This window comes from Rhopalosiphum maidis, chromosome 3 (genome assembly GCF_003676215.2).
Source record: "Rhopalosiphum maidis isolate BTI-1 chromosome 3, ASM367621v3, whole genome shotgun sequence".
Lineage (NCBI taxonomy): Eukaryota > Metazoa > Arthropoda > Insecta > Hemiptera > Aphididae > Rhopalosiphum > Rhopalosiphum maidis.
This window is the reverse complement of record NC_040879.1, coordinates 38649944-38676393: the sequence shown is the minus strand read 5'-3', so window position 1 is coordinate 38676393 and position 26450 is coordinate 38649944. Positions and strand designations below refer to the sequence as shown.

Below are 26450 nucleotides of genomic sequence, written 5' to 3'. Positions count from 1 at the left end.
AAAGTATAACATGTAGAATAATATATTATATTATTTGAGTAATTGTAAATATAAACAATTATACCATTAGACAGTAGCCTCTGGCCCTACGGAATTGATAAATCATCATAATTAAATGTTTTATTGTGGTTCAGTATGGACCCCTCAGTCTTCAACACTTTTCAACTGTCTCATGTTACATTTCAAAATCATTGGATAGAAAATAATTCAAAAAATAAGAAAACAACTTATATTGAAAGAAACAAAATAACATAAAAATAACTGTTGAATAATTTTGATAGTTTTTAATGATCTATACAAATATGTATAGATTTGATATTTTAATTTTAACTATTTAGTATGAGTGTATTACATTTTTTAGGATTAAATAATAAATAATATAATTCTAAATACATAAAAAAACCATGTATAAAATTTATTTTTTAGTCATATTTTTTAAGTTAGGTAAATAGGTAACATTGATTTTAGAATATACAGATAAAAGATTGTGCCAATTGTAGTATAAATAAGTTAATTTTATTCGCATATAGATAAATTTCTACTCATATCTAACTTTATAATGGTGGGTATTCTCGCTGTTAACTGTTAACACCAATAAAGTTAGTCACCTTAAGTTTTTCAGTTGTAGATACAAAGAAGTGTGATGAGGTGATCACCCTTAGACTGTGTTTTATACCATATTTTTACATTCATGTCTTGGACAAAAATCAATATTTTTATTTTTATGATATTATTAATTACACAGAGTTGAGATTTTACTTAGTCTTGACTTTGTAGAAAAAACACTCTATATTGTAAATTAATTGTAAAAATAAATATAAACAGATTTATTTAGTTGTACATGGAACACAATGCAAATAATTAGCTTCCAATATAGGTTAAGTAGAAAAAAAAAATTAAAAAGGTAATTTAATTTTTGAGGATTCAACCCTTCCCTAGAGTGACCTCTGGATCTGTTATTGTTGTTTTGAAGATTAACACATAACAGTATATTCTAAAATCATAGATAATATGTAGTATAGGTATTACTAGGATCTTACTTTTTTTTTAAAAACAATTTTAATTTTAATAGAATATAAAGATAAAAAATAAATAAATAAACTAAAAACTAAATGATTGTTGTTATTATTATTTTTAATAAATACAAAATGTTATTTGTAATAATTTATATTTCATAATTCTAACTACATAGATCTACACTCTGCCTCATATAAGAGTATCCTCAGGTCAGTCAGGTTTGATCAGATAACCTTTAATTATCTCTTAATAAATCAATTTTTATTCATCATGGTAAAGTATTTTTATTGTGCTTATTTCAGCAAAATACAAGGTTGGCAGTTGTTAGAATAATAAAGTGATGCTCCCAAAAACACAGGTTAGCAACATTCATTAGCCTAGTTGAAGCCGTCTGCCCGAGTTTACTTTTACATGAAACTGAGTATAGTAAATTAATTTTTTTTGGAAAGTACATAAATGAACAACAAAATAAAATTACCGTGTTTTGTAGTTTTTATTTTAAATTTTGTTTTAGAATTCAAATTAGTATAATAAATCTATAAAATTACAAACTTTAACTTTAAAATATTTTATAATCTACTCTCTGTATCAGATAGGAACATTTAAGAGAATATTTCAAAAGATGCTCTAACACTTACATTTTATAATATAAAATGAATCGTTGGTAATTTTATCTTGTTAAGAAAAGTTTCATTTACATATGATACCTATTTACAGAGCAAATTTACTAGTGTAATTAAAATAATAATAATAATGAAATAAATACAGTATACATACAAGTTCTATCCAAGTATACACATTAGTCATAAAGAGATAAATGTTTTTACTAATAAATTATTTATAAATAGAGCGAATGCCACTTATTTTGGTTTAACAAGATTCTACGAATACAGAATAACTAATAATAAAAACATTTACCATCAATAAAAATTGGAGTATTGGTTGATAGTTTTGGAACAATAGTCAAATCAACAAAAATAAAGAATTTTATTATTTCAAAATAAAATAATAATAAAATATACTTAATATAAAATAAAACATTTATAAAATGATAATGTTAGATTGTAATTTCAAATAAAATAAAACAATTTTTACACGGTAATTATATTTTGCTATAATTATTAGTATTTTGTTATTAAATATTTATTAATATAAATTTAATTATTCAAATATTATATACTAAATTATGTTTTTAATTATATTATGTTTCTTGTCCTGTTTTGCACATCTTCTCATCATCAATTGTCTGATATGACACTGATGATGAATGTAGATTTTATTGCACAAAAAATCGCATCTAATAAAAATAAATTAAATTAGTAAATTGTATAAATGGGTTATGTATTGGTTGTTTTTCTAGTACTTGAATTAAAATAAATTATTACTCTTAGTTTTGTTCGATAGTGAATAAGATAGTCTATTATAAATCTTTTAGTAAACTGGATTTGGCATTCTTTAACTTGTCAAAACGTTTTAGTAAATGCATATTGGATGTCTCCAATTCTTCAACTTTTGCTTGAGCTTCTCGAAGCTAAAACAAAAAAAAAAAACAAAATTCCCATTAAAGAAAACTACATGTTAAGTACAAATTATTATAATAATTAAATCACAGAATTAATAATTATAATAATTAAATCATAGAATTAATATTTATAATAATTCATATATTCTATACCAGTGGTTCCCAATCTTCAATTTACGCTCCCCATGTAAATTTACTAAGATCTTAATCCCTCCTCTTTAAATTAGTCTAGGCAAATTTTTTTTCTTGTGAACAGTACAAATAAATCATACAGAATAACTATATATTATACAATATACAATTATTTACTATTACTATTTTCATAATTTTAAAAATTTATTATAAATCAAGTTACTAAGTAATCATATTAAGATAAGAAAAATTATTGAATATAAAAACAAAAATATTATTATAAAATATAAATAATATGAGTAAATTTAATGAGAAATTTTAGACTGTTTTTTTCTTACCTTTTTTTAAAATTAATACAGAGATTTCAATTTTACACATTGTAAAATAACATAATTAATTCGTAATTTCATCATCACTATATCCCCCCTGGTTGGGAACCGCTGCACTATACAGTACACATTTTGTTTTAAATTGATATGTTAGTAAACTTTCAAATTAGGTATTTTAGCTTACTTTTATTTAAAAAAAATATTTTATTATTTTATTTATAAATTCATGTATAATTTAAAATTAATAGTTATAAAGTAAAATATTTTTTAAATAATAATTAATACCTCGCGCTGTAGTTTTCGTTTTTCCAATTTCAGTTCATCTTCAGCTTTTTCAGATGCTTCAGAAGCTGTTTTATATCTAATAACTTGACTTTCAAGTCTAGCTACCTAAAATTAAATATAATTATATTAATGAATATTAGATTCAATGTACATAATAAATAAAATAATAGTTTTTAATTATCTAATTTACATTAGCTTGTAATGTAGAAATATCTTGTTCAGCCTTTTGCCATTTGAATTTATAATCACCAAGAACTTTATTAGTTTCTTCTATATATATATATAAAAAAAAAATGAATTATCAAATTATATTATTGGTACTTTTAAAAATGCAATTGACACAAAGCCAATCTTACTTTGGGCATCTTCCAAATCGTCTGAGTCTGTACCATTATAATGGTTATCACTATGACGTTTGGCTTCTTGTAACTCTAATTTGAGCCTGTTAATTTCGTCTATATAGCTGTTACGTTCTTCGGTAAATTTTTTGAGTCGTACATCTGAATAAATCCCAAAGTATTTACATTATAACAAGATAAAAAAAATGTAAAATATAATATTGATAATAATATTATTGTATGAAACATGTTATTGAATACAAGATTATTCTAGAACTCTATATTCTACATTGCTTGTATATTCTTTTTAAATCGTTATAAAAAAAAGATTTTTTTATTGTTATGCATGATGAAATATATTTTTAATTTTAATCTTGTGTCAGAATATTATTTAGAGTATTTCAATATATTTAACCTAACCTTTTAGGTGATTTGATAATTAGTTATAAGAGGTAAAATACACTACAAGAAAATATATTTTTTTCAAATCCCAAAAAAAATAATATATAAATATTTTAATTATTATTTATTTACTTTATTGTATTATAAACTATTAGGTACTATATAATTTGTTTTAAATAAATGAAAAAAAGTGTAATCTAATGCGTAGAAAACTGGTTGCCAGTTATGATGTTAGTTATTATCGAATTGAAAAAATATATTTTTAAAATTTGTTAAGTTTAAATTGTATAATAGAATATGCAAATTATAAAATAAAATAAACCAATATTTTAGAAAACATTAAATATGTATACAAATATGCACTATTTTTTAAAAGAGACAAAATGTATAAAATAGGCATTTACAATTTTTGATTATTAAACATGTCATTATACAGAACAGATTTCTAACTCTGTCTGCTATGAATCAAGAGCACATAGACAAATATGATACTATTGCTACTCCTACAATTTCAGTTTAAATAAGTATAGTAGAGGACCACATTTTGCAAGGAACATATCAACATATATTTACTTTAATTTAAAATATCAGTTATGAATTATAACACATTTATATATTTTATGTAATTATTATAAGTAATTTCAAGAAAAAATCAAAACAAAGTAATAAAATATTTAAATACATACCTAAACAACCTTCTCCTGCATCTTGTAACAATTGAGCATTTTCAACAGAGACTAAGGCACGTTTTATTTTACTATTACATTGATCACTCTCACTCCAATGTTCTTGTTCTGTGCTGATAATTACTAGACCTTTTTCCTAAAATAATAATTACAACATATATTTCTATTCTAAATCAACCAATCAATATAATTTTAGTTTTTTGATAAGTTATTATTGTTGTAATACTATTATGATAATTTTTTCATTGTTTAAATAGTTATTTTTAAGTAACTTTAAATCAAACTTCAGGATTTTTAACATTAAATAAAAGTACATTACTAGTAATAAAAAAAAGCTAAAATATTATACACATAACATGAATTTTAGTCAAAAATATATTTTATAAAATAAAATTGTATCTAAAGGTTTTATAATATTAAAATATTGTTGGTAAAAAAATATAGAGGAACTAACTAATAAAAGATATTTAGCTATAAATAAAACATTAGATTAAAAATACTAATTTACCTCAATGAGTTTATCACGTTCTTCTAGTTCTTGTTGAAGTGTTAAAGATTCTAATTTTTGAGTAGCCAATAAACGCTTCAATTTTTCGTTTTCTCTACAACTCTCTTTATGTTCTCGCTATAAATAAGTTAAATAATATATAAATAAAAAACAATTCTTTATAACTATAAAATAATTACTTTTATATGCATAAGTTCTTCTTCAATATCGGTGTACTTGTCTTTATACAATTCTACCATATATGACACAGCTGCTTTTTCATTGTCGAGTTGAGCATTTTGTACCATAGCTTTACGAAACTTTTCTTCTAAGTCTTTTAATTCCATCTAAAAAGAATAATAATTAATAATTATTTATTGAAATATTTAGAAAACAACTCATTCATACCCTAAAATCTCGAAAATTAGGAGTAGATTCATCAAGAGAATCAACTGAATTACGTCGACTAGATTGGTAACTGTTAGTATTATGTATTGAACTGGCTGCTCTAGGGCTGGCAGTACTTGCAGCTACTCGTGAAACTCGATTTATAATAGGTCCATCTAAGAGATAAATGCAAACACTATAGTACATATTATATACTTATAATAACTAACATATATATAACTAATATACTAATAAATATTTAAACAAAGTGTTTTATATCTTAATCAAATACTATTTTAATAACAGGAACTTAATCATAAAACTTTGAAGTGTCACTTATCATAAACCAAACAATGTGTAGTTCAATATAAAGTGCTATTCAAATAAATAAAAAATAAATAACCTTAAATACTTTTTCAGTAAATAATTATTGAATTGTATTTTATATTCTAAATTAATAATTATTTTCATTTATCTACTTTTTAATATTTTTTAATTTATTTTGGTGAAACTTTTTACTAAAATTCAAGTTATTATTATAATAACCTTTTATCTTAATTTTAATTTCATACCTTAAATTTAAAACAAAAAATCTTGTTTAAATATATCATTATTTTCATTTTTGCAAAATTTTATTTTAAAAACAATTATAACAACTTTGAATAAAATGTGATTAATGATAAAATGAATCTATGTAAGAATATACAAGCAAAATATCAATATAAAAAGTATCTGAGAAAAAAATATACATGGAAATAAAATAATGATAAGGTACTATTTTCAAATTTTCCAATAAGTAACAAATTGGTGATGTAAATCAGCTAACATGAGAATATCTATTTATGTGTGTGTGTATGTGTGTGTGTGTGTGTGTGTGTGTGTGTGTGTGTGTGTGTGTGTGTGTATGTGTGTATTATGGGTAATGAAGAAAAATTGTCTTGATTATATAAAACCCAGTTTAGTTTGGGCAATGTTAACTATAATAGTTTTCGCTTAATTTAATACAAGAATTTAAGACTTTTATCCCAATCAAAAAATGAGTTATGATATTCGGTCCCAGGAGTATATTGGTTTTAGGACTTTGGTCTCTGGGTATTTTAAATCATTACTTTTATTAACCTTTCAGTAACGTAAAGACAGACTTGGGTAGTATTCCAAATACTTTTTGAACACTTTTTACTAATATTCTTAATACAGTATTTGGAATACTTTTTTACAGTCTAATCACACTAAAAATAATTTCATTACTTCTTCTGTAATAGAAATTGCTTTTGCATTTGTATATAATCATATAAGCACCTATAATCTGTGTATATTTCTATTCAAAATATTTTATAGTAATGTATTATTTTGTTTTATACTATTTTTAGTGGATAATGTTATTTACAATTTGTAATTATTATTATTATTTAAGCCACAGCAACTTGGCTATTGGTTTTAAGTAGTTGATTATTGTACTACTTTTTATAATAATATTAATTATATTATAACTAAGTATTAATTAATAGTTTTTTATTTGTGAGTATAATGTTCCTTTATTAGGTTTTACTAAAAAAGTTACCCTCTTTATTACTTAAGTGAATTACATAATATTATAATTTGAATATAATTTATAATGAATAGATTGGACAATGTTCAATTATAAACACTGAATTGAAAAAATATATATATATTTTTGTTATTGAAATTTAAATCTACTAAAAAAAAGTATTTGAAAAATATTTGGAATACTTCATAAAAAGTATTCCAAATACTTGGGAATACTATTATCATAAAGTATTCTACCCAAGTCTGCGTAAAGAGAATAATAGGATTTTTGGAAATAAGTTCGATATTTCTTAGTCAACTTAGTTTTAATTTTAACAATAGCACAAATACTGAAATACACAAAATATAAATATAAATAAACAAGAGTTAATAATGACTCAAAACTAGGTAGAATATAAGGCAAAAATTAAGTTTTAAAAGTGCACAAATAAAATAAAGATTTGATGAGGAGAAAGTAGATAGGTAAGCGAACCAAACTTCAATTCTGAATGTGTATTATTATATTAAATTCCTAACAAGGGTTTTCAGATAGCTAGATATCAAAGACTAACCAAAGAATGTCTGTTATAATCAATATATGTCTGCAACCAAATATCCTATCTTAATATTTGCCAAGTGCGAAATGGAAGGAATGAATTATTAAATTATTATTAATTATTTATAGTTCACTCAGTTTTAGTCAAATATGTACAAATTAATTATTTTTTAATTTTAATTCAATTAAAACACCACACAAATACTACTAACTACATCCCCCCATATGTTACATATAATTTTACGACATTTTCTTAAATTATAATTAATATTATTATTATTATTATTATATAATATATTAAAAATTTAAAGTCGATTTACTGATCATTCAATTTATGGATAATAAAATTATTAAGAATTAACAGAGTTACCCCAAATTTTTTGGATAAATGCAAGTGCTTATAAATATATAAGTATTAATTTTATTTTTGCCTACAATATAAAAAATATAATGTTTCATATAGACGAATAATCATTCGTGTTAGATGTAATCACTAATAAAACCAATAAATAATTTTCTAATTAAAAAAATTTGGTATAAAAAATTTTTAAAAATCTAGCCCCTCCCTCCTAATTTAAAGGACTAGTTACGGCTTTGACCCCAGAATATTTCTTATAAAAAAATTGCACAAACACAGATATAAAGATAATAGTTTATTTTAAACTTGCCTGCTGCATGCATATCAAAAGCTTTGTCTGCATTTTCCTCAGCTTCTTTCTGTTGCCGTTCAATTTCTCGCATACGAATTTCTCTAGCTTCAGCGCGGGCTTGACGTCTTGCAGCCAAGCGAGCTTCTGCCTGAAACAAAATAAAAATGATTTAATTAACTAACTTTTTAATAATAGAGCGCTTATCGTCTCAATTAAATATTGTATCATGTACTTCCTGAAAGATTTATGCATAATGTACTGTTAGTAAACATAAAAATAGACTAATTTTATACGTGTAAAATAAAATAACTATATGTCAATACTAGAATATACTATTCAAATAACCAGCAAGTTAATCATAATTATACTTATACGTACTTCATTATTACACTTGTCCAGAAATGTTACAATTCCATCAGCTTCAGAATCACAACTAGAATTATAGCCAGGACTAGAACCATTAATGTGTACCCTTGTTTGTTCCCTAAGAGGACTAGATTGACGATCGGATAAATTATTATCTGATAGCTCATCGATATCGCTGATATCAGCAATAGAATATGCACAGTAACTTTCGTCGTCCTCTGATGAAAGATAAGTATAATTTGTTTCAGCGTCGCATACTGGACGAATCGCATCAGTATTAAAATTCTCGCATACTGAATTCAGATCAGTATTATCATTAATACATATGTGACAAGAATATGATTCATTATTATCTAGTATCAACTGAGACGAATGAACGACTTTAGAATATTCAAACGGAGTGACGTTATTTAAGATATTCACCACCGCATCCCTACCGTCTGCGTTATTAACACTGCCGGAGTACAATGATGAGGACTCCTTCGACGTAAACGTAGAATTAGATGTATTAAATTCAACAGGTACATTGACGAGTAATTTAGCATCTAATGATTTTTCATTTAAAGTATCAGGAGTTTGATTGATGTATATGTGCGTAATATGCGCTCCAGTAACCAGATCACACGATTTTACGTTCATTTTGATATGACTATCATTCATATTAAATGCTCAACGTGATGTATTTTTAACTAACTAAATAAGAAGGAGATCAACATTAACAATTAACCAAATATGGATACTTTCATTTCAGTTAAGTGCAAAAGAAAAAAATATTATTATTCCCTGGTATCTTAGAAAATCCATTTAAGTACTCCATCAAAACAAAACATATAAATACCAAACATAACATAGGTTTAATTATATCTATGAGCTTACAATTTAATATTATGTTATTATGAAATAAAAAGGGTATATGGATTTAGGTTAATTTTATCAGATAATCAGAATTTTTAAATTATAATATTTTAAAAATTCATAACTTGCATAAAAATGAAATACCATAATATGGTAAGCTAAATAATAGCTAAGGATAATGTAGGCTTTAATATATTTAACATATAACTAAGACGTTATACTATAGTTACTAGATTTCCAACTTCAAAAAATAGGACCAATTAAAAAAGTAAAAATGTCTAGTCCATGAAATTGTCAATAAAAAAAAAATGCATAAAATACTTTATATATTTAGCGGCTATAAATATAGAACGATCTTTATTTTTGTGAAGGGTGAGTTTATTTTTACATTGGTTTCATAAAACATAAAATAATTTAGAATTAAAATGCATAGTAAAATATATAAGTTAACAATGTTATAATATTTTACTGTTTATACTTATAATAACCACGTTTATGTTCTTTTCGACCTTTATAGAATATATATTAAATAACCTATCAATAAACTTTAGTTGGTTCACAGTAATTGAGTAATGATATGAACTATGAACTAAATTAAATTAATTTAGCTACTGATGCGTTATAATACAATTAAATATTAAGGTACTACATTTTGTTTTATTATTATTTAAACGAATAGGTTATGTATGTAATATAAATATCAAAACATATACATTGTATTATGTATTTTGTTCAACAGGTAAAACTCAGTATGTAACATATCAGTGTGATAATGCTATAATAATACTATAAATTATTGTATTATAGTTTGAATTGACATAATATCTATAAAATATTCATGAAAACGTTGAGACAAATTTCATAAGTACATCAAGCCATGTGTTAAAAAATTGTACGTACTGTATTGTATTTTAAATATTGCCTATACTAAACTCTTTAAATATATACCACCACCCACCATAAATTCCATAGTATAATATAAGTATTACTATTCACTGTACTGATGAGAATATTGGCGCTTTCCATTATCGCACACAAAAATAATACGAATCCAAACAGATTATTAAAATCAAATGTACAATTATAGAATTATACGTGTTCAAAAAATAATAGCATCAAACAATTGTGTTATTTAAAAATAATTAAAAATAAGTAAAATAGTTAGATAATAAATTAAAATTAAATATACATAAATATTGTAGCTAATTTTATTGTTTTAAAATTTAAACTTGTTTTTTAACATATTTCATAATAGTCAGTTCGTTTGATAATAAAACCTAATGTATTAAATTGCTTTCTCGTTCACAACTATGCATTTCAATTGTACTGCTTCAGTTCCCTTTTTAATTATTAATTTATTTGTAAATTTGTGTTCGCGGTAATTGGATAATCAGTATTTTAAAATCTTTGTGCGGTTTGGTCCTATGCGTATTTTGCACATTTGTGCGGTAATGGGCGACGCCCGATAATATTACTATACCTACCATAAATATTTTCAAAGATACTTTTTATGACCTAAATATTTGTACACGACGTATACGTCCTAAACGCCAATTGTTTCCTACGTTTACAAACTACAAATCAGAAAACATCTAATCAATATTCAAACAATTTATTGTTTAGGTCTAGCGTATCTATTATTGGAAAAACCAGTTAGTGATGTCATAAACCTATTCGCAATAGGCAGAATGTGATTTACTCACAAATACACATTCACTATCGTAGTGACTGCCTATCGTAACATTTTTATACGCGTATATGGTTATGTCAACAGAATACAGAAACAATAATTCAAATATTTTATGTTAATCTCAACTATGCATTTAATAAATTGAACCATAAAAATAAAATATTAAAATAATACAACAGACATAAAAATAATAAGTGAGCACCGATCTACTGTGTATTAGATGTCGAGTAGATCACTATTATAGATCTGTTAAATTTGAATTTAATGATATATCAATATCATTAAATACGAAAAACAATTCTGTGCGGAAATTGTCTATCAGGCTATATACCACCAAGTGATAATATTATTAATATAGCTATTAAAGTAACCTATTTTACTTTTATTAGTATAGTATATGGATAGACAACTTAATGTTACTATAGAGGGCCAAGTTTTAGAACTTTAAAATCTAGTGGGCCAGAGTATAGAAAGCAAAACAAAAAGATTTTGCATCATCTGCAGCCATAACTGATAACAATAAATAGGTAAAAAAAAATGAAAATTTATAAGTCTATAAATACTTTAAAAATAATCAAAATATTTTGAAAATTGTTTTATAAATAGAAAACGATAGAATAAACATTTGGTGAAATTTTCAAGTATTTTCGATAATTCATTTTCGAACGAATATACGGCCGGTATTCTGACCATAAAAAAGTCAATTTTTTCGAAAATTGGATTAAAAATTTCCGTTTTTTCTTAATTTGTTATTGTGTAATTGTGTGTTTCCCAAACATAAAAATAATTAATATAAATACTGTTAATTTTTAAGTTGACCTCTTTTAAGTACAAACTAGATCTGATTCAATTGACTATTTAATATCCAAAACCCATTTTTGAAAATTGAAGCATTTTATCGAGAACTTATCATACACATACACACACAAACACACAAAACACATCATGATAAAATCAATACATTTATCGCTCCCCTCAGAAGCTAAAATATTATTATTTGAAACTATTTGTGGTTTTGGCCTCACGCATAATGCCTGTGTTTACGAGTCGCATTAGTCATACAGTTTTATTATATATGTTTATTGGTATATAATGTTATTACATTAGTTTATTAAGAACATTAGTACTAAAACAGTTAGTTTATACAGTATATTTACAATTAAAAAATATACGGAATACGGATGAATGCAAATTTTAGAATAAATTAGTACAATGGTGAAATAATAAAATGATTTCGAAATTTGAAATGATCGATTCGTTCCAAAGCATACTCTTGACATATTGATATTTATTTACTATACTAAAACATTAATGCATTAAGGTACTTACATAAATTATATGATAAACCATTAACCAATGCCAGATAAAGATACGAATTTGCATATAGCGTCCCTTTAATTTCGTGTATATAAGAATGTGAGGAAGATAAACACCAAAGTAATATTTTACTTTTGTATTTATATATACTATAAATTTATTATGTATGGTGGTTAAGTGAATCAATTATAAATAGTGTTAGTTCGTGATTTGTAGATTTTATCGGCTAAATGTGTCTGTAAAAAAACATTAATCATCCCAATTTTGACCACATAAAAAAAGTAACTAAATAAAGTATAAAGTTTTTTTAAATTCAACGATATTTTTCAAATAAAAAAAAAAACAATTTCATTCTCAGATCATAAATAGTAATAATTGGGTATCTATGTAGGTATTGTATAATAAATAATAATATATCGGCTTTAAAAATATAATATTAAGAATAATTCCATATCAATTAATTTTTTTTATGTGATTTGATAATTGATTTTAGGTTGAGGAACATGATGATAAATACTTTAGATACTAATGTATGCTCCACGACTTAAACTTACTCAATTACGTACTATTTTATTAATTACATGAAGAAAATTTAAATTAGATACAAATATTATGCATTTATCAATTTTTTTTTTTGAAATTTAAATGCTTTTGAGTTAATTGAATTTTTAATTATAAAAACTTTATAAATTATAATCTTATAATTCCAATAAAAATGGAAAACGATAGGTAATTCTTAATAATACAATGAGAAACTTATCAGAAATTTATATGAATCATTAAAATTTGAAATGATTAAGGAATAATTCAACTATCGTAAAAAAATGAATATAGAAAAAAATAAAAATAAATGTATAGACGTCTGCCTATTTATTATGAATTTGTAATGCTTTTTGAATGAAATATACTTAAAATTAGTATTTTAAGTAAACACACTAGTATTAATGCTGAATTATTGTATGTACTACGAACATTTATTAATTAATAATAACTTCCAACATGCTGGTACCTAGATAAATAGTATATGCATCAAAAGAAGGTTAACTCACGTTCGATAATTTAATAGTCATATACGAAAGGAAAAACCTAAAGTAGCTACTAAGCATATTACTCACTCATTAGTCATTAGTACTGGCAAGTAACAGTAAACCACAGTCCATAAGTAAAACTAAGTAATATTATTCGTATACAAGTGAAATCATGGTAACGTCATTTAAATAAAATGTACAATTACTGATTGAGACAACTCATATATTAAATATTAATGGTTACAGCAAAATAATTCAAAATCTATATCAAGACAATCACTTTTTTCTGTTCTAAAACTGGAAGTGAATCTTTTTGAAAAAAAGACAACTTATTAAAAAGTTATCTTCTGAGTATGGATTGCATTACTAACAAGACTATATAAGAGACTCATACTTGTTTTATACCTACTTACTTTCAGACTTAGCACTGTAATTCGCATAAGTAAAAATATAGTATAATACAGATTTTTATTGCTATAAAAATGTTTTAGAGTATAAGATAGGAACTTAAATAATTGTAACTTATTACTTATTAGAATGAATTTTGGTTAAGCTGTATTGTAGCTTACAATTATGTAAATTTAATGAATAATTCTAATTCAAATACACAATTGTTATTATTAACGACGTAGTAATACGTATTCGAAGAACTAACAGAAATAGTTCTACACTTATACCTACTTTTAATATACTCCTATATAAATAAGTAATCTTATTTTCAAAACAAATTATACGAACTATGTTTCTAATTTGTTGATATTTTAACATAATCAAATAAAATAAAATATATAGCATTTAAACTACTAATACGTTTGGAATTTTTTTCTTTGGTCACCATTAGCTTCGAAACGAGTCAGAATTGAAATAAACGTATACCTACTATACCTAAGCAATATGTATTACATCATAACAATTAATTTTAATGGCTTATATATATACAATACATAGGTAACATATGCACGATTATGTATTATTTATCTTAGGTAATAAAAGTACAGTAAATTATTTGAAACGTTTTTTAAAAGTACTGATGTCATAAAAACAAAAAATCCATTGTATTGTTACATTAAATTAACATCGTGTATACTGTATTAAATTTTTGTAGTCAAATAAACCGAAGAATAAACAATTATCACGAATAAAAAGTTAAAAAATACAAAAATTAAACGAAACATTAAAATTGGTTGAATCTGTTCACCGTGAGATAAATTAAAAAACGTTTTTATTTTTATTTTTATGATGTTTATTATTTAATAATATTATAGACTGACCTCCGATAAAATAAATTCAACTATGAAAATATATTTAGATAAATCAGTTTATTAGTATTTTATTTTTGCGTCACTCGTGAATCACTATGATTGATAAATTTTGGTCTACAATAAATGTACGAAACAGGGTATCCTATTAACCATTAATAAATAAATTATAGAGTGCATATATTATCATAGAAAGTAGTATCTATAAAAAGTATAAGAAATAAATTTAATTTAAAAAAAATATTTTTAAACACGAATAATATACAATAATGAACAAAACGTAATGACATATGTTAGTACATGTTATACATATAACGTGACTTAAAAATGATAGATAACAAATAAGGAACAAAAATTCAATATATTAAGAACATGAAATATATATTTTATTGCAATGTTTTTCTAGGGTTCGAAATGTTTAAGAAAAAGTAAAAATAATATTTTAGTTCTAACATACCTTTTAATGGTTTGATAACTTATCAATTATACGTACATAGTTTTTTTTTTTTTTAGGACAGAATAATGATGATAAATAAAAGTCTAGACTTAAATTAATTTTTATAAAAACAAACAAAAATAGTTATCGTGAGAACGATCAAAGAATGTCTCGAAAAAGTCTTTACAGACATTATTATAATAATACATAGTGATATCATTACCTCAACTAATGTATAGAGTAATTTTTTTTAAATCGGAAGAAATTCATTACTTTTACAACTATTATCAATTTATTAGAATTTTTAAAATGTAATATTTTATTTAGTTACTAATAACTCAGTATCATAGAATCATAAATTAATATGATTCATAAAAGATGAATTTATTCAAATATTAAAGTTTACTGCACAAAATTAGAACTTCGGTTCATAAATCTACTGCTATATATTCGTATAAGACGGAGACAACATATTTAAGTTTACCGTCTTCTTAAAAATTATCGGTATATTTGTATTATTGTCATTTTTTAAACATATTCTGTTTTGAATAACTACTTACATTTTTAAATTAATTAATTGGTAGTTTGTTAATTAAATTATTAAATATATGAGGTACAACTTAAGTATTTAAATAATAATTAATAGGAGTGAAGTGACATAAAGTATCTTGTACTTCACTCATATAAACTTTAAATACTTTTATAATTTATAATTAATCAACTGCTAGTTCGGGATTTGATTTTATGTCTACAAATATGCCGAAAAATATGTTACTTAGGAATATGAAATTAAAAATGTATATCGTTATTTAAAAAAGTAAAAACTTAAAAATAATTATGATAAAAAATAGGTAATAAAAATATATTTTTTTTAAATGAGTAATTATTAATGACTTTACTAAACTAAAAAAAATCACTGTCATAGTTTTTCAAAATAATAATTAATAAGTCTTATGATGAAAAAAACACCCTGTTTATATTTATATACAATACGAAGGCGTAGTTATCCCATACATAATACAAAAAATGCTTTGTTACCAACATCAAATATTATAAAAAACATAGAATATGATTTTAAGTAACCTCATTGTGAGGTGTTGTATGAAATCTAAAATATAATTAAGCATAGATATATTCGCAGTTATTTATAACAATTAGCATTTATTTGTCTAAAATTTTCTAAAGTTTTAGTATTAGTTTTACATATAAGTAATGAACAATTTAATATTAATAAATTAATAAAATATTTTTTAATTAAATATTAACTACTTTATTGGTCTTTTTTTGGTAGTGTTTTCTATGATACACTTAAAAATATTTTTAAATACCGTTTTAATAAATTTTAAACAAAGAAGGTAGGTAAAATAATATTCGTAAAAAATTGCGAGATTTATAATAAATATGTTATCAGGATAAGAACGATTTAAAATTATACAAAGATGTATGTATTATTATAGTAAAAGTATATTTCACAGAGTGAACATTATTACAATTAAATATTTATTTACATTAAATGTTTATTATTATTTAACATTTGACAATAATATTTTGTCAACTAAACTAATATAACACTGATTTGCATATTTAAATATACATTTACATTTACGAACGTTTTTAAGATTCTTGACGATTAATAAGTAAAACATACTGATTACTAACTATACTATAGTGTTCAAAATAATGGCTAAACTAAAAATCTAACAATTTACATAGCCGCTCAAATCTTGGATTAATTAGTCCATTTTATGGAATATTATAAACAAATTTGAAATTACTATGATTAAATATTTTAATTTGAAAAAAAATCCTAATAAAAACAACCATATTTTAAGTCCTATCATTATAGGATATAAATAAAAAAACAAATAATAACTCACGAATAAAATATCTACCGTACAGTAAACAAGTAAAGCTAGGTCATGTTTAGACAGGCCTAAAATACATATATTTTAAAAACGAGGCGCAAAATCATGTCATTAATTGATTGAAAATTGATTTTAGAAAATAGTGAATATTTAACCAGTTTGTTTTTTAAATAGATTAGAAAATCTATAGGTTACTATGTTAAAAAAATGGGAAGATAATTTTATATTTTTTGTCCTTTTTAGTAGTTATTGAAAACTAAGTAACACTTAACAGTAACAATATATATTTGATCAACATTCCAAAACTATTAACCTTAATTTATATTTTATATTATACTTTTATTTGAACATCTTTTAAATTTTGTGATGATGGAGTATAAATGTTTAAATACCAGGTATTTGTATTACTTTGAATATGAATGCTTCAAAAAGTCGATTTGATTCACAAAAACGAAACTTAGTGTACTACACATTTTGAATATCATAATAATCTATTCGTAAATAAATAAAAACTTTTTTAAATTATTTTAAAACGCACCTATAATATCGAAGGTGTAACAAAAATAACGCGAACTACATAACACAACACGTACACAGACGCACACCCGTTGATATAACATAGTATTGTATGTAATGAAAAATTAATAAGCAATACGGCATATCAAACAACCGTACGTAGCGAACTCTGGAAACCGGTTGGGCACAAGAAGCTAAATATTTCATTTAATAGGTCTAGGTGCCCCGAAGAAATAAATTTGATATAGGATTACTAAGGTGGGGAATTTATTACGTTATACGAAAAATATAAAATTATCCAATGAAATATTTTTAAAGATAAAATTAATAAATTTAAATAAATTGTAGACGATATTCTTAAAAAAGTTTTAGAAATTATAATTTATCACTATAAACAAGTAATAAGCATAAATTTATGTTAAAATTTAAAAACTATTATTTTTACAAATTATTTTTTTAATTAATTTAATATCTGTACCATCAAAAATTAATAACTCATTGAACCAGAGATTCCCAAAATTATTTTACCACCCATATTTATTACGAATTACTCATGTAAAAGTTTATGTTCTTAATTTAAATTTCAGATTATGAAGCATTAAAAATTTTAATTTTAGTTTTTAAAGCATTTGTATTTTATACATATAAAAAACAGAATACACATAAAAGTTCGAAATTAGCGTGAAAATATCAGGGTCAATTCTCCTTAAATACAAGAGTGAGGTGTATATCAAAGATTACAGATATTATCAAAATTCGGGAATTCATGATAACAGTAATAAAATACAAAAAAATGATATAAAACAATATTTAGATCCACCGCAAAAATTAATAAAATCATAATTACAATACCAATTTATTTTCCATGTTAATATTTGGCTTCCCAAGTACTACTAGAGAGCATTTTGTGTACCATAACCACAGTTTAGGACTTCTGTGTTAGACTATTAAAATTTATATTTTATCAACAAAGGTATGAAAATCTAACGTAGGTTTACGTAGTATAAGTGATAGAGAGAATGAACAAATTTGTTTTAGTATGGTTTTTTATGAAAAAATTACACTTAAAAACATCAATATTTTTATCAATAATAAATATACTGAGTGATAATTTTACCTCACAATACTTATTATTTAAAAAACTAATTGTATTTAATATATATATATTTTTATCGTTGAATTTTTTTAAGTCTTATATTTTTTTAATGAAAAAATGTACTTAAATTTTTATGTAAAAAAAAATAATTTCAAAAATACTAATATAATTTGAAATAATAAGTGTTGCTCTATAAAAGAATCACCTAATATATTTATTATTTATTAATTATGTCTACTATGGAATGCAAGTTCAGTATAGTTAGTATGGTAAAAAATATTTAAAAAAAAATTCTCAATTATTATTTAGAAAATATACGAAATATTATGATTTCCTTTACATAGATTCATCACATAAACTATTATTTTTGATTGGAAAAAAGAAACAAAAATTCTATGCAGTAAATAATAAATAAATATAAACATGGTTAAAACTAAATATAAAAAATCAAATGAATGAATGAATGAATGGACTCATTTAACTGATAAATGATGTGTCACGCTATTATTAAATTGTTTTTTATTTGTAATATATTGATCCCATACTACTAAGTTGAATATAATATAGCCATAATGTCTAAAATCAATAATATGTATTGATAATTGTTAATTTGCTACCAAATACAATCAATTAGTTATTTAGCCTTACTATAACCATGTACTTTTTAGCCCCTTTTTCTTGGGAAATAGTGTTAGAAAATATACACAATAAAACCTGTATAATATGAATTCTGAATAAAATTGAAACCTGTCTTTTACAGAATAATTATTTGTCCCAGCGGCTAATATATTTCTAAATACATCATTCTCTGAAAAAGATAGATTTAACATGTAAATGGAAACAACATTTTGGTCATACGCTTGTATATCATAGAAATATCTATTTTAAAATTATTAGTCAATGTATAATCTGTATCAATTCCTATCTACGTAACCTAATCAATATATCAATCATATAAATTATTTTGTTGCATTGCGTATATTTTGTTATTTAGTGTTATAGTAGTAGTATATACTGCAGTATAATAACAAGTAACAAGTAAAACAAATTTGTGAACTTTTTAAGTATGGGAAAAATCAAGTGTATAATATAGGTACAAATCCAAAAAAATAAAATAAATAAACAATGAATGTCTGGTTAGATTAACTATAAAAAAAAATGTAAAATTCAAAATTATAGATGTATATAATTTGAAAGTGGCAAGTCACATAACAAAAGGAAAAACATTGGAAGAAATTTAGAAGAGTATGTGATAAACTGATAACATTTTTAGTATATTATTATAAAATAATGATTTTTAATTATAATAAAAAGAAGATTTTATTTAATAATAGATAATAATATGTAAATATAAAATAACAAAAACCTTTGTATTTTTTTTTTTTTTATGACCAGTATCAAATAGAAACCAGTCAAAAATAAAAACAAATCTGATCCAAACATTGGTAAATCTATTAATTGTTATACTGAAAATTAGATCTTAACAAATGATGCTTCAGCATATTTTAATAAAATATACACTTTTCATTATTTATTATGTCTGAAGATAATTTTCATTCCATTAAATTAAAAAAAAAAACAATATAGTGGATAAATGGGCAATTTATAGGAGAAAATATATTTTTGTACCTCATATAGATTGAAACTAAATGATGGTCTAAGAATTTAGTGGTAAGTAGAGTACCAGAACTATAACCTATTTAAGCACTCATTTTGATATTTTTAAAAATCCAATAGCATGTTAATACTATTATTTTTAATAACTAGTTTTCACACTGATATTTTAAATTAAATTACTAGTTTATTTGAAATGTATTGCTTAGCTTCATAGTTCACTTGATATCTAACATAGCAATAATTTACAATTTACTATTTATTACACTTGTTTATCATGTACACATAGCACTAATCAAGAATTCAATATAAAAATGATTTTAAGGACAATTCTACTATTATTATCTTCAATTATGAATAAAATGTTTTGTAATGAAATAATTATTAATAGTTTATTATACACATAGTATTTTCATTTAAAATCATTTATGTTTAATATATACATGGGTGTCATTTCAATTTTTTGTTATGTTCTATATAATACCCCATAGTTATTATAAATATAATTTTTATTTTCAAACATATAGTACAATAGTTCCAAATATAACATAATTAAGTTCACTAGTACTCAAACTTTTTTTATCGTTACTATTAGTCACCTTACATGGTAACCAATTACAACACTCCGACCGGGCGGTGGTTGTGCGAGTTTTTTTTAAAATTATTTGGAATAGATTATAATAGTAAGAATAAAGAAAGTTTGTAAACTAGTGATCTTAATCATAGCATATATATATACACTTTTTAATACAGTCTACTTAATATATAGTATAGTAATTATAAGAATATACATTTTATTATTTTAAAAACAAACACAAAAAGTTAAACCTAATAGGTACAAAGTAAATACAATAAAGTAATTTTTTTAATTTACTTACTTCTTTAGCTATTTGGTCAAATGCTTGGTCTTCGGCATAATGTGTAGTAGGAAGCCTTCGACGACCACCAGTTGTTGAACTAGGACTATCCATTATAAAATTGATATCATTTTTAATTCAAATTTTGATTCGTCCTAAAATTATTACATAAAGCAATTTAAATTATATTCTTTTTTAAACCAAACAAATAAAAACTAAGCAAATTATTATTGTTATAAGTTTAAAAGATTAGTAGGAATAACAAAGTATATTTGTAAATGTCCCTAAAAAATATTTTATTAACATAAAATCATTGATATTTTAAAATTTAAAAATAAAGTGTTAGGTATCTAACACAAAAGATATATCTAATAAAATAATAAATATAGTTCTAAATTTAATTTTAAAATAAAGTAATATCTAATGCAAATATAAATATGTAATACCTAGAATAATAAATATTACTTTCAAAAGTCACAATTTTAATTGTCAAATGAAAATTATCACCTTTCGTCAGTCAAACTACTTTCAATCTATTTAGTATATACATATCATTGATCAGTCTAAGATATATTTAAGGCTACAAGAATTTAGAATGAGATATTGGCTATGCTCCAAAATTTCGTTCCGAGTGTCTTTTTATTTCCACATATTTTGATGATGGCATATACATAAAAAGTAGGTAGGTATTGAAAACAATAAAGTAAATAAGAATTTAATTAGGTAATGAAGTTTGATGTAGATTTATTTAAATTTGTTTTAAATAAAAATATATCAACATAATTAAAAATTTATTAATTGCTGGTGAAATGTTGATTAAATCTGTAGACCTAAGATAAATGCTATAAACATAATATGTCTTTTTCTAACTTTTTAAATATTTAACATTTAGGTATATAATTTTGTTTTTAATAGCCTACAATTTACAAATAATTTGATAAAATAAAATAACTAAGTTAGAACACAATATTCAAAAAGTAAAAGTATGTTATAATAATGTTAACAATGAAGAAGTCCACGACAAATTTTTATTAATATTGATATATAATGTAGATGCTAACGTATATATTTTGATAAAATTATTTCATTTAAATCCTACAGATGAAATAATCTTAAGTTATTTTATAAATCTACATTGGAAATTAATAGATATAGGTAAATTATTATTAAGTTTATTTTTATTAATATTATATTTAGATTCATTAATTAGAGCACAAGAAAACAGTTGGATTAGACAATTACTATTAATAAAGTTGTTTATATTTCTCCAAAACAGATATTTTTTTACTCCATAGAATTGTTCATAAATAATTTTTTGTAAGCTCTTGCTGATTTTTTTACATAATAGACATGTTTTAAAAAATTTATAACATATATACAATAATAAAAATAAACTTCTCGACTTAGATAAATCTTTTTACCATCAAAATTGTTCTTATAATCAGATTCGCAAATTGGCTATTTTAAATTTATCCAAAAAAAATTAAATTATACAAAATTATACATGTGACGCTAGGGTCTCTTAATGATAAATAGAAAAAAAAAATTGAAAATATTAATTAGAACAAAAGTTATTCCAAAAGTCAGTTTTATCTGTTACACCCTATACATAAATTAATTTAGAAATTGTAGGTATGACGTAAAAAAAAAAATACTACAATTATTATAGGTATTTAATTAAATCTTTTTCAGATCTTTCCATCTGAATATGAAGTGTTACTATAAGCTTTTTAATTTAAATATTGTAAATCGTAAACCATGTAGTTATTATCAATAATACAGATTTAATCACACTTGATTAATTATAGGTATTTGTGCATAATGAAAAATTATTAATCAGTAGGTAGGTAAGTAGGAAGTGTAAAAACAATACAATAATGATGTACCCACACAGTGAATCGGAGTCAATTTACGACCTACTGAAATAATATATTTGATTAGGTAGAACAGTATTACGTCAATAGCTGAAAGGTAACAATGATTTTGGTAGGCAAGATCGAAAGCACTATTGGAGTCACCACTTTCTAAGTCACTAATCTTTACCTATATCATATTGTCAATAGAAACATATCGTATCAATTGACGAGCACTAGCCAAGCGTACAAATCAGATCTTAATTCAATAAAATCCCCATGTAAGTAAGACACGAACTGGAATGGGATGTAATCGATCAAATCCAGTCGATGGACTATTTCGTTTCATCAAAACAATAGTAATGAAAAAAAAAAATATATATATATATAAATAAAGCGGTGACAAATCTTACAGCACTCCAAGACCGCCGCCGTATGTAAAATATTATAACAATCGGTAATCGTTTAAAAACCGTTGTAGCTTTGTAATAAAAACGTGTCCGAACATAGGGGTACATCACACATGAGTCCGTTGTTCGTTTACGCGATCACGAGTCGTTCAATCTTAAAAATCAATTGTCGGGCTTACCGTCGAAGTCGTTGTTGTCCGGCTGCGTCTTCTCCACTCCGTACGGGAAGCGGTCCATCTGCGCGCATAAACTACACGGCACACGCGCGCGCGTACTGTAATTCACGAGCAGGCCCTACGAGTTTTCTAACATGGTCCGGCGATACGCGAGAAGACAATCGAACTCGAACCAGCGAATTCGAAACACGGCACTGATTCCGGCGAAAACAGTAAAACAACAACAATAATTATAATAATAATAATGGTGATGATGATGATGATGATAATATACTACCACCGTCTACTACTACTACTACTACTACTAATAATAATAATAATAATAATAACAAAAACGAAATTATTTTTTTTTTTGAGTGAAAAAAATAAGATATATATATACAGGTAGCGGTAGTGAGGCGAAAGAACGTGTGAGTACGAGTTTGTGTGTTTGTGTGTGTGTGTGTGTGTGTGTGTGTGTGTGTATGTCTGAGACAGAAGAGAAGGATGCAGACACACAGCAAGATTATAACGTTGTGTATATCTATACATAAACCATAAACATAAGTGTATGTGTGTGTGTGTGTGTGTGTGTGTGTGTATATATATATTAGTAGTGCTCAAACACAACACAATCGGAGAGATGATAAAGTGAAAATCTCGTCGCGGCGGGTCGACAGGAGACGTCGTCGGCGACGGCGAGCGACGGAGGACCGAGGCCGCTGAGACAAAAAAAAAATGTATTACTTGCACAAACCGGCCATACCGGTAGCGACATCTGTCCGTTTAAATTATATTTTTACAATATTATCATATTATTATTATGAAAACGATATCATGATTTATGATAATGAAAATGTATAATATAACCGTGAACATTAGAGATGTTAATGTTCATGAATATATAACAAATAATAGCTGAAGGTGTGGGTACGGTTAATCTCATTCACTGCAGCGGACAGGAAATAGGATGGGCTATAGCCATAATGTGCTACATCACTTTGTGGCTTTACGCCAATGCACCAACCTACAAAAACAATGTTTTTTTGGGGACATAGCCCATGGGTCGAAATAGCAGACGATTCGATCTCAAACATTCCTAAACATATTTTGCTTTGCTCTTGGGCGTTATTGCTATTCACATTATTGCTTGAATCAAAATAAAAAGGCTCCACAAGTCCCTTACTTAGGGGGACGTACAAGAGTTGATTAAATTGGCTTATGATGTCTGACAAATAGGGTGCTCGGTAAAGTAGAAATATACCCCACAGGACATAGAGTGGAGTTCAATATCGATGGATACTGACTGGTGAGCATATATGATGAATACATTTTCAAATCCTTAGCATATTATGTCTTACTGTGCAACTTAGATTTTGTTATAATTTCCATGCAAATCTTTTGGACGGTCTTCTGGTAAAACATAACTCTTAGCCTGCATAATTGATTTTATTTTTCAGTGATTAATAGAACTAATATATTATGTTATTTTTGAAATATGTTTTTTTATACAACAACAAAATAAGGATAAATATTTTATAATTTTGTTTTATAATAATAAACTTGATTGTACACTAGTCAAAATGGAATAAAAAATATTACATTTAGCAATAGTGCATATTATAATTAAAGTAATATACTTATAATCTTTTACCTTTAATAATAATATGCAGGGACGATTAAAAGTATTAAGTTGAAGGAACATAATTATATAACTATGTAAGTTCTTTAAAGATGGAATGGACAACTTTTTTTACAATAATAATAAACATGTAATCACAAAATGTTTATTTTGTGTAAAGTTTTTCAATTGCTATTCGTTTTAAACATGAACACCCCAATTTAACTACATAACAAGTAGTGCTTAACTGCATAACATTTTTGTATAAGGAATTTTAATAAATTGGACTTAGGTCATTATTTACCTATTGTATAAGTTTGAATTCAATGATAAATCCAATATCAATGCTTACCAAAAACGATTCAAAATATTAATGAAATACCTTGTATTAATTTATCAAGCCTTATTATCAAAATTAAATATTTCATAAACTTCTAACAGTTCTAACTACAATATATTTTGATGAATACTACAGTGCTAAAATAATGAATATTAATATTTAGCCACACGAGTACACTCTTATAATAGGAAGTACGTAACTACTAAATAATTAAACTAATATAAAACTAATCATTAGTAAATGATAAGTACTAAACTAATAACTACTGCTAAAATTCTTTCACCTCTCGGCTTTCTTAAGTAATAATTACTAAAATCATGAAGAGTTCTTTCAACGAGAAGACTCTTTTCTCGGTCATTTTTGTCATTTCCTCCCCCTCCCAAATATCATCATGTTCACTTATTTTTTGACCACAGAACAATAGTTCAACTTATTTGTAACAGATTGTATAATATATAAAAAAAAAAATATTAAAAATAAAAAACAAAAAAAATTATGGCAAACAAATACACATATACGAATTTAAATTGTTTGAATTTTTTTCAATAATATTAATACTTTTATAATGATATAGCCCCAACTTGGCATAAAACATAGTTCGTATTAGTATTAGTTCTGTAGATAAAAAATATGTTGTTAAGACTACAGATATATACTAGACAAATATACATGACAAAATACAAATGAAACTATTAATTTAATCGTACTAATCAAATAATAATATACATAATATTCAACACGTTATGTTAAACTTTTATATACTTGCTCTATGTATATGGTAATTCTGTCATGAGTTTTATCATATTTTTTAGATTGATAATATTATCAGTTACTTAGAAAACATATGAAGCATG

The 26450-nt window shown here is 24.1% G+C and overlaps 1 protein-coding gene across 3 annotated transcripts; it reads right to left on the bottom strand.

Moving 5' to 3' along the window:
* Positions 1-694: 694 nt before the first annotated feature.
* On the bottom strand, positions 695-24236 carry LOC113557493 (leucine-rich repeat flightless-interacting protein 2). Of its 3 annotated transcripts, none has more exons than XR_003405590.1 (12): positions 17543-17739; positions 8697-9377; positions 8337-8466; positions 5607-5761; positions 5399-5545; positions 5220-5336; positions 4712-4847; positions 3642-3785; positions 3476-3555; positions 3286-3390; positions 2381-2548; positions 695-2314 (listed from the first exon to the last, which is right to left on the bottom strand). XR_003405590.1 is itself a non-coding variant. In XM_026963046.1 (12 exons), exons 2-11 carry the CDS (start codon positions 21329-21331, stop codon positions 2438-2440), a joined length of 1218 nt encoding a protein of 405 aa, XP_026818847.1. In that variant the 5' UTR covers positions 21332-21372; positions 23660-24236; the 3' UTR covers positions 695-2314; positions 2403-2437. The 3 variants fall into 3 exon arrangements, 2 of the variants coding, with proteins under 2 accessions (XP_026818847.1, XP_026818846.1); XM_026963046.1 differs by lacking the exons at positions 8697-9377; positions 17543-17739 and adding exons at positions 21239-21372; positions 23660-24236 and having other exon boundaries at positions 2403-2548; XM_026963045.1 differs by having other exon boundaries at positions 2403-2548; positions 17543-17738.
* Positions 24237-26450: the final 2214 nt, after the last annotated feature.